Consider the following 13706-nt stretch of genomic DNA (forward strand, 5'->3'; position numbering starts at 1 on the left):
GCTTCAGTTATTTTTGTTATTGCTGTTATTGTTCTCTGTTTTGTTGTAACCAAACTGAATGCTCTCATGAAGCATGCTGCCTTTTTAATACCCCCAGCAACATGGACTTGATTTCCCTGTCTGTACACCAGTCCAAAAACAATGTACTGAAGCAGCTCGCAAAAATATGTAAAGTGGAACAATATCATAGTAAGTAATTTGAAAGACCAGGGAAAGGAAAGCAGTGGAAAGAGTGATGAGGTAAGATGAAGTTGGGGTGTGAAACACACAAAGGCTTCACACAAGCTCCAATGTCACACAAGCTCCAATATGCCAACTCGAGTGGAGCCCCAATTCCTCAGAGCCTTTTAGAGGTCATTGCAAAGAGAGATACATTCTTTATTTCATGACCCGTGGTCCTATGTGGAAAAACAATTTTTACCTCCAAGTAGGTAAAAATAACCTGCTTGCCTGGGAGAAACCCAAATGTCCCCAGAAATTTCTTTCCTGAGGTGTTTTTCTTTATGCACGTAACTGTTGGCTGAATCTGCAACTTATAATACTTTGCTCAGTATATGCTCTTCTCTATGTTTCGTAAGACAGAAGGGCAAGCTATGAGACGGAACTATTGTGGTCTCCATGAGCTACAACACGACCTTTCCAAAACTTTCCTCCTGTCGTAAAGGGGCCCAAAGCATCCGAAGCCCTGAGAGTTATTATGTTTTGGCAAGTGAACTGATTTGACTCTCTTTAAAACAGCCCATAAAATAAGGCTTTATGTGCCACTCTTATCGATGTAACACTATGACTTATTCTTGCCGAGTAGACATAAGACATTTTCATTAATGAATAGAAAAATGTCAACTAAACGGGGAAAACAACTGAAATTAGCCCAGTGATTTGATTTCTAGCCCTGGTCAGAACGTAGGACCCCGATTCTGAGCTGAGCTCTGTGTTGCTACCAATTCAACACGTTCGTATTTTCTCATTTTCATAGTAAAGCCTCCTCAACGAGAGTCGAACCCCATGACGACAGACAAGTGTCCATTTGTTTTGTTTTGTGTCCCCTCCACTAGAATTAGGGAGGGTTCCCCCTTTAATTAAATAGTGGAGGTTAAATCGGTTCCCCACCCCCACTTCCCAGCAGAAGTAGTAAGTTCCTTTTATTTTTCCTTCGTTCATTGGAGGCCTAAAGTCCCTGGAAAACCATCCTCTGGCTCTTTTCCCATAAGGTCATCGGTTTAAACAGGAGGCAAGGAAAGGACTGTTTATTCCATGTGGCTAAGAAATTCCCTCAGCAAAAAGTGCGTGGGCCTCTGGCTGCCTGGGTGACAGGGGAAGCATGTCACAGCTGCTGCGATGCCTTCCCCCGGCCCTGACCCCTGCTGGAGACCAGCGTGAACCTACACCCCGCTGGGCGTGTCCTTCCTCCGTGTGGCACGCACAGAACCCTTTGGTCAGGAAAGGCTTGCTCGGCCACGGGCTTACCCTCTTTAAGATCACAAAGGATTTGTTTTGAAAAGAATTAAGCCCAAAGAAAGCAAAGACAAGTCAAGAGAAGTGAAGTGGAGGAGCGCGGGGGGAGCAGAAGCAGGTTTGGGAACTTTTCACCAATCTCTGATCGTTTTCCTTTAAGATGTCAGGGCCACTGTTTTGAGGAAGGTAGAAAAGACAGATGTTCCCAGGTAAGACTTCCAGCACTCTTGTCATGTTCCTGATGTTCTCATCTTCCTGTTCCGCTCACTGTTTTCTCTGTTATTTCTGTTGCTGCGACAACTCACGCACCTATAAACCTTGATGGATATGCTAATTAGTACGTTTTACACCAATTTGTAAAAGCACCAGTGCCTTGAAGAATCTTTTTAGGTGTATTTAAATACGGTGGACTCTGGTGATGGCCAGACGTTTATCCTTTTAGCCGCCGGCATCATCATCGTCATCGTCATCATCATCGTCATCGTCGTTGTTATCCTCGTCCTCACGAAGGATGGATTCACTTACACTAAGTATCTGGGTGCGGGGAGAAAAGGTGTCCGTAAAGCCATAATGAACTACGTGTAAAGTTTCGATCGTAGTCTTATCTGAATTATTTTTAGTTCAGGATATTGAGGAAAGTAAAAGAGTCGTCTACAGTTTTTCCCTACTTAACAGATAGTGAGCAGCCGACTTGAATTTTTAAATGGAAACAGGGATTGAGCCAACAGGCATTTCAGTGATGCACCTTGGAGAAGACAGGGACCCATGCGTTTCACCCTCCCCCGCCCCACTTCGCCTTGCTGTTTCCTGTAACATCTGTTGGGTTTTACTGCCATCTGCCGGCCATTTCATAGAAACGCTTTCACCTTATTGACACAGGCGTCTTGGAACCTTGCTCGGAAGCTCTTTTTGTTTCAGCCCGTGTCCATGCGTTCTCCTCCTGTCCTGTGTGAACCCGTCGGATTGTTTGAATCTGGTCACTCGTTGTTAACACACTCACGCACCTGTAATTGTCTCCCTGTGCCAGAAGCCCTGACATGCTGAGGTCGGAAGTTTCCTTTTCCATGGGAGGAAGGCATTCGTCCACAGATTCCAACAAGGCCTCCAGCGGAGACCTCTCCCCTTATGACAACAACTCCCCAGTGCTGTCCGAGCGCTCCCTGCTGGCTATGCAAGAGGACGTGGCCCCGGGGGGCTCGGAGAGGCTTTGCAAAGGGCCAGAGCAGTACGTGCGGGTGAGCCATCTGCCATCTTCGAAGTCGAGGGAGAGTTCTCCTGGACCAAGGCTTGGGAAAGGTAACTCCACCACTGACGTTGATTGCATGTGGCCTGATGTGGGCGCGTTGGACCTTCTCGCCATCCCTTCACCATTTCTCTCACGTTTCTCTAATTCCATGAGCGTTTACTGAGGACCTGCCAAACACCGACTCGGAGTCTGAGTCCCTGCAGACCCAGCCTAGCTGGGAAGCAGTCTCCAGCTCTGACAACCCCTGACATTCCCAGCGGACTTTTCTGCTCCAGCATCCGAGGAACTTTGTGTGTCCTGCCCTGTGGGTTTGGGTGCATATGTGTTAGGCTAAGATGTCACCAAACCATTGCTGTTAACTTTTAGAAAGAGAACAAGCTGAACTTACTACATAACAAGCTGGCATGTTCCAAAGGGGTCTCCCTGGGAGATGACACTTTTTTAGGCAGAATAAGCTTTCCATGGTCAAATACATTGGGGAAATATTGGGTTAGCCAAGCTAACGGTCTCTCGACTGTACAAGTTCTCAAACTCTTTAAAGTGCTAGTGGGCGCCGTGAATCTCCACAATGGGAGGGAGGGCATGGGTTGCAGCTTTTCTCAAATTCATCTGACCACCGAATGTTTGGTTCTGTTCTCTCCCTCCACAGAGTAATTCCTCAGGGTCTGGACTCAACAGGACACTTTTAAAGTAATAATTGGAAGACACAGTACAAATTCTTACTATCTTATCTCAAATTTATAGTTTAATCTGAAGAGCCACTCTGAAAGGGCTTTTTTTTTTTTGGTGTTTTTAATCACAGCTGTTTTTGTTTTTTTAATTTTACAAATATTCGTGTCAAAATTATTTTTAAATTTACAACGAAAACAGTAACCCATGTTCCCATCAGGCATAAAATTTATTTGTAAAATGCGAAAGTACTTGCCTCGTCTGTAAAATGGACGCAGGGTCATCTCTTCGGGATTAAATGAGAGAATGCATACGAACGGTGGAACACAGGGAAGCATCCAGTAGACGTTTGCTTCTAGAAGTCGTCACTATTATCACGCGGCAGGATTGTAGCGAGGATTAAATGAGATGGTGAAAACACCTAAGATAGTGCCCTAGGCTGTAAATATTGACAGACAGACTAAGGGGACGTATGGATACATACATGCAGGACTGACACTGTTGCCGCCAGATAAAGAAACTGTAACTACTCCTCTGTCTCTATGTTCACGCAGTCAGAGCTGTTGTCCCCCATCACAATTCTACTCGTTTCCTATTGCTGCCGTAACAAAAGACCACAAACTTAGCGGTTTTAAACAACACACAAATTTATTATCATACAGTTCTGGACATCAGAAATCTAAAATGGCTCCACAGGGCTGTGTTCCTTCCGGAGACTCTAGAGAACAAGCTGTTTCCTTGCCTTTTCCAGCTTCCAGAGGCTGCCTGCATTCTTTGGTTCCTGGCCCCTTCCTCCATCTTTAAAGCCAGCAACGTAGCATCTTCTGTCTTGCCTCCCTCTTATAAAGACCCTTGTGATTACATTGGGCTCGCACGGATAATCCAGGATCATCTCCTCATCTTAAAATCCATGACTTAAGCACACCTGCAGAGTCCCTTTGGGATATAACATCTTTACAGGTTCTGGGGATCATGACACAGACATCTTTGTGGGAGTCCTTATTCTGTCTACCACAGCCATCATAGAGAAGGAGCCTTTTTGTAAATCTCAAATGGAATAAGCATCTTAAGAGGCAGGTCTGCATTGTATTCTGTCTTGTATCCATCACAATCTCGAATATAGTACTTTGAGCGAAAGAGATGTTATAAACATATTTGTTTATTGATTTTTTTGCTCTTCAGTTTGATTGTGAGTTACATACCTTTTTTTATACACTTCTTCCTAGATATGGCAGAGGAGGCTTTCAATATCTGGGGAACTTGGCATTCAACATTAAAAAGTGGATCCAAAGACCCAGGAATGACAGGTAAAGGATAATTTTTTTAAACTGGTATTTTGTTTACTTTTTAAGTTAATTTCCTTTCATTTTCACCTTACTATCATCGTATGACATGCTTGTCAAATATTATTTGGAAAATGCTGGAAACAGAGAAAAGGGGGATAAAGCTGTACTTATCCTTTCCACCAAAGTACATCAGTCTTTTGACTTTATTTCATTTCATTTGCAAGAGTTTTTAAAGATACTTACAGTCATTCTCTCTGTGTACCTTTATATGATTTATTTACCGTCCATTCTCCAGTTATTTTTCCATTATTATTGTTAAGACCCATGTAGTATTCCAGATGCATATTCGTGGTTTATAGCCCAATGCTGGGACAATGAGTTGTTTCCATTTTTTATTGATGTTGTAATAACTTATGATGTCAGGGACCTCTTTTATGTAACTTTTTTTTTTTGGTATTTTAAGTTATTAACAAATTCACAAAATTTCAGAAAGCCAGTTACAAATCCAGAATAGAAAAGTGGGGGACTTCCCTGGTGGTCCCCTGGTTAGGACTCCAAGCTTCCACTGCTGAGGGCCTGGGTTCAATCCCTGGTTGGGGAACTAAGATCCTGCAGGCCGCGTGGTGCAGCAAACACGAAAACAAAACAAACAAAAAAACAGAATAGGAAAGTGGGTCAGAAACGATGAACCTTTTCAAGAATTCAGAGGTAGAGTCGCTTCACATTCCATAGAAGATCCATTGGCTTATGCTCCATAAGCTGTAGATGGCAGTGCCATTTCACTGTACTGTCCCTGTCACTTTAACCTCATTGGTATTGCAAATCACTGGGTTTGCATTTTGGCTTCTTTAAAGAACAAAATTGTATTTATTATTTTCATTGGCCTTTATTTCTCACCAGTATGTTTTCATTTTTCTATTAATCAGCTGAATTTCCCCCACTGATTATAAGTTATGTCATTGGCTTTTTGTGTATGCTAGTGTTTTGAAAATTGATTCTTACAAACTCTTCCTATCATAAAGACGTTAACCCTTTGTCCACTTTGTTTGCCACTGATATTATTATCCCTTGCATTTTTTTCCCCTTTTTGGACATCTGAAAATTTTTTAATGTTTTACATAAGTAAGTCTATCACTGTCTCTTGTTGTGAATTATTTCGCAAAATTAATCTTTACTTTTACTTAAGCATTGGAGAGTCAGTCATCTATGTACTTTTCCCTTTCATAGTATTCCATTATTTTAACCCTTAATTCTTTAATCCATCTGGAATATATGTTAATATATTGCATGGAGTGTGTAAATTGTTTTGTTTTCTTGTTTCTCTCAAATGTGTGTGTATATGTTCCTTTTCTCATTGTTTTGTAATACCTCCCACATTACATTTTTAAAGCATGGTACATTTTTAACTTAATGGCCTCTAATCCAGTTTGAGTACTTGAGGACTGATCCATTATCTAACTACATCTCATTGTATCCCATGAAGTGCTTTACTGCCTTTTCCCCCAAGGATAAACTATTCCACGATATTCTGCTCTGTTTTCCTTCGCTGTTTCAACTCTGATCTGTCCCTATATAAATGCTTATATGCCCCTCTCTCCCCAAAATGATCTGCTCTCTTTCCTGCCTACTAAAAAGAAATGAGAGGACAGGGCAAAACCACAGGAAAAAGGCAGCCTGGGCACATAGGCCCCAGGAACTCCGCATTTGCTTGTGAAATGCACTGTTTTGCTCTCCTTTCAATTTCCTGAGGGAAGATGTATCAGTTAGGGAAGGCTAACTGCTGGGAGCAGCACCCCTAAATGTCAGTGGCTTGACCTCTCACAGGTTGATTTCTCCCTCGCCGCCCAGTGCACTGTGGATTGTGCAGGGCGGTGAAGGGTGGGAGTGCTCTGTTCCACAGAGTCATTCAGGGGCTCACGTTCCATCTAGCCGGTGGCCCCCCCACCCTCAGAGGCTTTGGAGTCTTCCATGGTTCCTCCATCCTGGGCTAGAAGTTAAAGGAAGGGAGCAAGCACGAAAGACTAGGAGTGCCTTCAGTGTTTGTTTGTTTGTTTGTTTACTAGACCAGGCCTAGAAATGGCTCACATCACACCTCTGCACATGTGTCAGCCAGATCTCATTTATGTGGCCCTCCTAACTGCAAGGGAGGCTGGGAAATGTCATCCAGTAAGGAAAGGGGACGATCTGGTGAACAACGAGCCAGTCTCTCCCACAGTGGTGGTGGTGGAATGTACACAGCGGCTGCTGTCTTCATTATCTTCTGGCACCAAATGAGGCATTTTTTTTTTAACATCTTTATTGGAGTATAACTGTTTTACAATAGTGTGTTAGTTTCTCCTTTACAACGAAGTGAATCAGTTATACATATACATATGTTCCCATATCTCTTCCCTCTTGCGTCACCCTCCCTCCCACCCCTCTAGGTGGTCACAAAGCACAGAGGTGAACTCCCTGTGCTATGCGGCAGCTTCCCACTAGCTATCTAATTTACATTTGGTAGTGTGTATATGTCCCTGCCACTCTCTCACATCGTCACAGCTTACCCTTCCCCCTCCCCATATCCTCAAGTCCATGCTCTAGTAGGTCTGTGTTTTATTCCCATCCTATCACTAATCTCTTCATGACATTTTTTTTTTTTAGATTCCATATATATGTGTTAGCATACGGTATTTGTTTTTATCCTTCTGACTTACTTCACTCTGTATGACAGACTCCAGGTCTATCCACCTCATTACAAATAACTCAGTTTCATTTCTTTTTATGGCTGAGTAATATTCCATTGTATATATGTGCCACATCTTCCTTATCCATTCATCTGTTGATGGACACTTAGGTTGCTTCCATGTCCTGGCTATCGTAAATAGAGCTGCAATAAACATTTTGGTACATGACTCGTTTTGGATTATGGTTTTCTCAGGGTATGTGCCCAGTAGTGGGATTGCTGGGTCATATGGTAGTTCTATGTGTAGTTTTTTAAGGAACCTCCATACTGTTCTCCATAGTGGTTGTATCAATGTACATTCCCACCAACAGTGCTAGAGTGTTCCCTTTTCTCCACACCCTCTCCAGTCTAGAGTTTTTGATGATGGCCAATCTGGCCAGTGTGAGATGATATCTCATTGTAGTTTTGATTTGCATTTCTCTAATGATTAATGATGTTGAGCATTCTTTCATGTGTTTGTTGGCAATCTGTATATCTTCTTTGGAGAAATGTCTATTTAGTTCTTCTGCCCATTTTTGGATTGGGTTGTTTGTTTTTTTGTTATTGAACTGCATGAGTTGCTTATAAATTTTGGAGATTAATCCTTTGTCAGTTGCTTCATTTGCAACTATTTTCTCCCATTCTGAGGGTTGTCTTTTGATCTTGATTATGGTATCCTTTGCTGTGCAAAAGCTTTTAAGTTTCATTAGATCCCATTTGTTTATTTTTGTTTTTATTTCCATTTCTCTAGGAGATGGGTCAAAAAGGATCTTGCTGTGATTGATGTCATAGAGTGTTCTGCCTATGTTTTCCTCTAAGAGTTTGATAGTGTCTGGCCTTACATTTAGGTCTTTAACCCAAAGTGAGGCATTTTTGATTCATTTCACTTATTCCTACAGCTTTAACTGACACAACAGAAACATGGAAACATTATTTGTGTCTCCTCTGGATTGCAAGTTGCACTGGACAGGAAGGGAATGTTCCTTTCACCTTCTAGGTTCAGAAAAGTTTTCATAACCACGCAGAAGGGGGCGTTCCTAAAATATAAATTAGGGCCAAGGACTATCTGGTTGCATTTGACGGCTAACCTGTCAGAGTCCAGGCATCTGTCTTTGGAGCTGCTTCCCGAGTTGTGCCAGTAATCAAAAAGCACTGCTCACGTCTCTCACTAGGAAGTCTTTTACTTTAGGCAACAACAACTAAGCGTGTCCGCACTTTTTCAGTTTTTGAAATTGGCAGTAGGAAGGAAATAACAGGGCATCCCGACAGGGGTTCTACAAACCAGTTCCATTTCTCGTCCTTCTCTCCGGCTCCCAGGTTCCTACGGAGACATTTTTGAAAGCAGCTCCCTCCGACCGGGGCCGTGTTCTCTTTCTCAGGGGAACCTGTCCCCCAATTGGCCCCGGTGGCAGGGGAGCCCCATGGAACTGGACAGCAGTGCGCGGGTCATTGGCAGGACTCAGACCACGAGCACCATCGCCGAGTGCACGGCGCACGCCCCCGTGGCCCGCGTCTGCAGCACGCCCCCCGTCAAGGGCGGCGGGGGCGGGAGGCGCGCGCCAAGGCCAAGGCCGGAGCCGTGCTGGACTCCGAGCAGCGCCGAAGACCTCGCGGAGCGCGAGCCGGCGGTGGCCTGGCTGCAGAGGCGAGGCAAGCCTCTGCACCAGAGACCTGCAGAGGGTGCCGGGCACGACAAGAGGCCTCCTCCTCCGTATCCTGGTCCAGGCAAGCAGGCCCTAGCATCGGCCCACCAGCCCGCGGAGCCGCCGCTGTGGAGGCCCCAGAGGCCAGAAGGAGGCTCCGGCAGAGCTTTGGAAGAGGGAAGCCAAAGAGCCGAGCGAGAACATCAGGCCGCCCAGCCAAAAGCGAGCAGCGCCCACCCCAGTCCCGCCAGCGATGAGAACAGTAAGACCTCGGGGGAACCCAACTGGCTCGACTGGCAGAGAGGGCGGTGGCAGATCTGGGAGCTCTTATCCACCGACAGCCCCGACGCCCTCCCGGAAACGCTGGTGTGAGCTCGGCCCTCCCGTCCCGAACAGCTTGCTTCCTCCCAGTGGGGGGATGGGCGCGTTGGACAGTTGGGCGCTTCCTTGTTTTTCTTCTTGTACACTTAAAAAAAAATAACACGAGAAAAGTCAGTTCACTTAAAGATATAGAGCGCTAGGACCCTGGCCATTTACAATAAGATTCTGTTGCATAGCCAGCCTTCAGCAAAAACAGAGACAGAAATGGAGGCCAATATCCAATCGAAAAGCTATTCACATTGGCTCTGTAGAACATAAAACTCTTGCTTTGGTAGAGCTTAATTGTATTTATGTGTCTTCAGTTTTGACTCTTGTATATTCTGTAACAGATTATGTATGATAATCCTATATGTTATAGTCACAGAAAACAGAAGAAACACATTTTTTAATCACTTATTCTAAGTAATGAGATTCTATAGAGTGTTCTAGAATACGCACAAGCGGGTTTCTGTGCTTTGGCCATAGCTTTTTAACTGGGGACAGCCCTTCCTTCAATGCCTAAGGAAAACACTAACAAAACAAAATAAAACAGAATATGAGAAGCCATATTTTGCTATAGTCGTGAGATACAACAAAATATAGTCACTGAATGCTTTTTCATATTGAATATGTTTTAAGGAAAATATTAAATTTGGTACATTATGGAATATATTTTTAGAATCTGTTTAGAAAGAATTCAGAGAGAAAGGCCGTGCCTGACAGAGAAGGAATAATTAAGAAGTTGTCCTTCCCATTTTAGGTCAAATTCAATTTTATATAGACCATATATAATATATATTTATAATGTACAATTTTTATCTGTTTTTCAAAACTGCAAACTGGAATCCAACTATAAAGTGTTTAAGGATCAAAAGAGAGTATTCAAATTACAGAACATGGTTTTTCCTTTTGCCCCATAATCAGTATTAACCAAATTATATGCAGTGCTTTGTAAAGTAGATCATGTTTGGAAAAAAATTAAGCTCTGTATTTACATTGTGCCAAAGGCTGAGGAAATGTTTTCTTTGGTAATTTTATGTGTAGTGTGAAGTGTTCCTACCATAGTTCAGTCGTAAATTTGAAGTTTTTCAACTGCAAAACAATTTTTGACCAGCAGGTGGCAATTCGCTTCAGTATTTTATGAAAAATTTTTTTTCACTTCATAAGGGAATGTATATTATACAAAAAGATGGGTTTTTTTTTTTATAAAACATGCTACTCTTAATTTTCATATTGGCGATGACATTTTCAGTGGTGTTTCCTAAAGTTCTTACTTGTGCCATAATGAATAAAAAGTTAAGCAAAGCCTTCGTTCCCTGGCATTAAATCTAGTGAATGAACTCGCACCCCACTCCAAACATACACTTCCCTATCCCCAAGTCCAAGTGTAATAAATAATGGCAGTACTATACATACACAGCTAAAGAGCTAGTAAAAAATATCAGGTGGCTTGGGGACGTAAACCCCAGGGACACTGAAGCAAGTGAAGGCTGACTGTCACTCATTTGAAACTCAGTTGTCGATGAGGAAGTGGTTTGCTCCACGATGGGAACTCAGGTTTCCCACCTGCTGGGCAGGTGCCGCCCAATACAATCCTTGTAAATTACATCTGCACTATAGGCCTTAGCTGCTCCTTTTGCTTCAGGGCTGAAATAATGAAGTCTAAAAATGCTGTCTGATGCCTCTTATCGGGGAACGGGAACCATAAGGATATCTTCAAGCTCTGTCATTGGGTCCAGCACTTCCGCCACTGGCAGGGACCTGGGAGGGATCCGTCTGCCGGCCTCCGGTTCCTCCTGGCTGCCCACACACAGCCCAAAGTTGCCAACAAGACCCAGAGCAAACGCTGTCTGACTGTGGCCCACAGGTTGCTTTCCTGTGCCACCTCTTCTCTTCCTCCTCCCGCTGACGCTGTGTTTTCTTGGCTTTGAATTTGACACCAGTCTGGCCAGTTCTCTGTCTCCTTCCTGGACTCAAGTGCCTGATATATGGGACCCCCCCCCACCAGGTTCTTGCCCTAATAGTCCTATTTTTTAAACTGCCAGATCAAATGGCCCTCAGGGTGACGTCTGTGTCACAGAAGGTAAAGTATGTCTATCTATTAATAGTCAGATCTAGAATAGTACAGAAAACATGGCTCAGAATATTTTTTATATAATTAAATTGTGGTGTGTGGGGGGGCTGTGCCTGTTTATGCCCATGTACGTACATGTAATGAACAATATTCTCTCTCCCTTTCTCTTTAGATGGTTTAAGCCCAGTGGCCCTATCTTTAGCTTAGTGAGTGAAAGCTTGTTTCTCAGATGCCTTTATCACATGGAAAATAAGCTGTTTCTTTAAATTAATTTTTATTGGAGTATAATTGCTTTACAGTGTTGTTAGTTTCTACCGTACCGCAAAGTGAATCAGCTATACATATACGTGTATCCCCTCTTTTTTTGGATTTCCTTCCCATTTAGGTCACCACAGAGCATGGAGTAGAATTCCCTGAGTTATACAGTAGGTTCTCCTTAGTTATGTATTTTATACATAGTATCAATAGTGTATATATGTCGATCCCAATCTCCCAATTCCTCCCACCCCCCCTTTCCCCTCTTGGTGTCCATACGTTTGTTTTCTATGCCTGAAAATAAGCTGTTTTAAAACACACACACACAAGCCCCAAAGACCTGAGTCGAAATTGGAGTCATTTCTAACACCTTGTAAATGTTCTAATACCGGACAAGAAAAAAAAAGCAAACTCTTTCAATTTGGACAAAACCATTTAACAGGCTGTTGAAGTCACTCATTCCTGGGAGCAAAGAGATCCTACAATCAAGAAAAAAGCTCCAGCGTGCCACAGATGTCTCTGCATCTTTGAATACTCAATCACCGTTTTTGTGTCTCTGCCAATGGGGCAAAATGATGGCAGAAACGGCCAAATAGGAATCTGTCTTGATCTAAGAAGCTATTAACATACGTTTGTTGTGGGTTCTTATAGAAAAAAAAAAAAAATCTCTTCTACCAGTGGAGTTTGTGCAAATTGAAGAAGTTTCTAAATAAGCCCAGCTTGCTTCTTTTCTTATGCACATTTTAATACACATCTGCTTGACAGAGAAACAGCATTGGGATTAAATCTAAGGAGATGTCAGGACCGAGTCCAGGCCTGTGGTGTATGTCGCTCTGATAAGTAAACTGCAGGAGGTGGACTCAAGTGAACTGAGAAGAAAGGAAATGACGGAGAAAGAGTCACACAGAGATGAAAACAGGACAACATCTCGACCGGACAGAATTTTAAAACAGGACTAAATCAGTAGCAAATATTCTTCTCGAGAAAAAAACTCCAAACCACAGGAAAATTCCAATACAGGTTGGAATTCATTGGCACGGTCAAGGCAGCGGATGACGTCGTGAAGACGTAGAGCTGCGGACAGTGGTCTCTGGGGTGTGGACCCCTGGCCTGGCGTGGTCTGCGGTTCCTCACGGGGCGCAGAGCACCAGCCCCAACCGAAGGCCCCCAGAGGTTTCAGAAGGGTCAGAAAATTCTCTCAATTCAATTTGTCCAATATCTGTTCAGGCTTGAGTGAGCAACTCGGACTCATCCCAGTCTGCCTGGGCCATCCCAGGTTTAGTAATAAAAGCTCCACATCCTGGCATGGTAGGGAAAGGGGCCAGGATCCAGAGCGTGCCACCTTGGTACCTCTCAGGTAGGGTCGCCAGATAAGATACAGGAAGCCCAGTTCAACTGGAATGTCAGATAAATGACTAATCTTAATTTAGTATATCTCAGGTACCATTTTGGATATACTTACACTTTTAAAAGATTCGTTGTCCCAGATATTGCATGGGACACACAAATATTGCAAAAGGATTTGCTGTTTATCTGACATTCCAGTTGAACTGAGCATCTGTTTGCTAAGTGTGGCCACCCTGATCTGCAGCCTTGCTGGCCACTAGGTCCCCAACAGCCTGCTTGACATCTACACCGAACGCCCCAGGGCGCCTCAACAGCCCTGAACGACCAACTGCAGCCTCGACTTCCACGTGGAGCCACGTGGTCTCCAGCCCCTACCCACCTCTCCGTCCAGGGAGTCTCACCTGCAGCCTCCCTGGGATCCCAGGCTTGTTGACTCATTTTGTCGTAGGCGTGTCCCTGCTTCAAAGACATCGGGGCCAGCTTTTCCCTCTGGCCTACACGACAAGGTCCACATCCTTCATGATGACGTCAAAACGCTCCACAATCTGGTCTCGATCTGCCGTCTGCATCTCATCTCTCCCCATACTCTGGCCACGTGCAGAAAACTCCCCATTCCCACGGACAGGACACGCTCTCCTGCCTCTGTCCCAAGGGCCTCGAATGCTCTTCC

General features: G+C 43.9%; 1 protein-coding gene across 10 annotated transcripts in view; it reads left to right on the plus strand.

Moving 5' to 3' along the window:
* Positions 1-10663, plus strand: part of ARHGAP6 (Rho GTPase activating protein 6) — a 493354-nt gene extending 482691 nt beyond the window's left edge. For 7 of the 10 annotated variants that reach the window (XM_059050088.2, XM_059050087.2, XM_067023543.1 and 4 more), the window contains 3 exons: positions 2483-2751; positions 4597-4677; positions 8675-10657. In XM_059050088.2, the coding sequence (XP_058906071.1) occupies positions 2483-2751; positions 4597-4677; positions 8675-9372 (1048 nt within the window). In that variant the 3' untranslated portion in view covers positions 9373-10657. Of the gene's footprint in view, positions 1-2482; positions 2752-4596; positions 4678-8674 lie in introns of all 10 variants that reach the window. The other 3 variants (XM_067023539.1, XM_067023541.1, XM_067023542.1) reach the window with 2 other exon arrangements.
* The last annotated feature ends 3043 nt before the right edge of the window (positions 10664-13706 follow it).

This window comes from Kogia breviceps, chromosome X (genome assembly GCF_026419965.1).
Source record: "Kogia breviceps isolate mKogBre1 chromosome X, mKogBre1 haplotype 1, whole genome shotgun sequence".
Classification (NCBI taxonomy): domain Eukaryota; kingdom Metazoa; phylum Chordata; class Mammalia; order Artiodactyla; family Physeteridae; genus Kogia; species Kogia breviceps.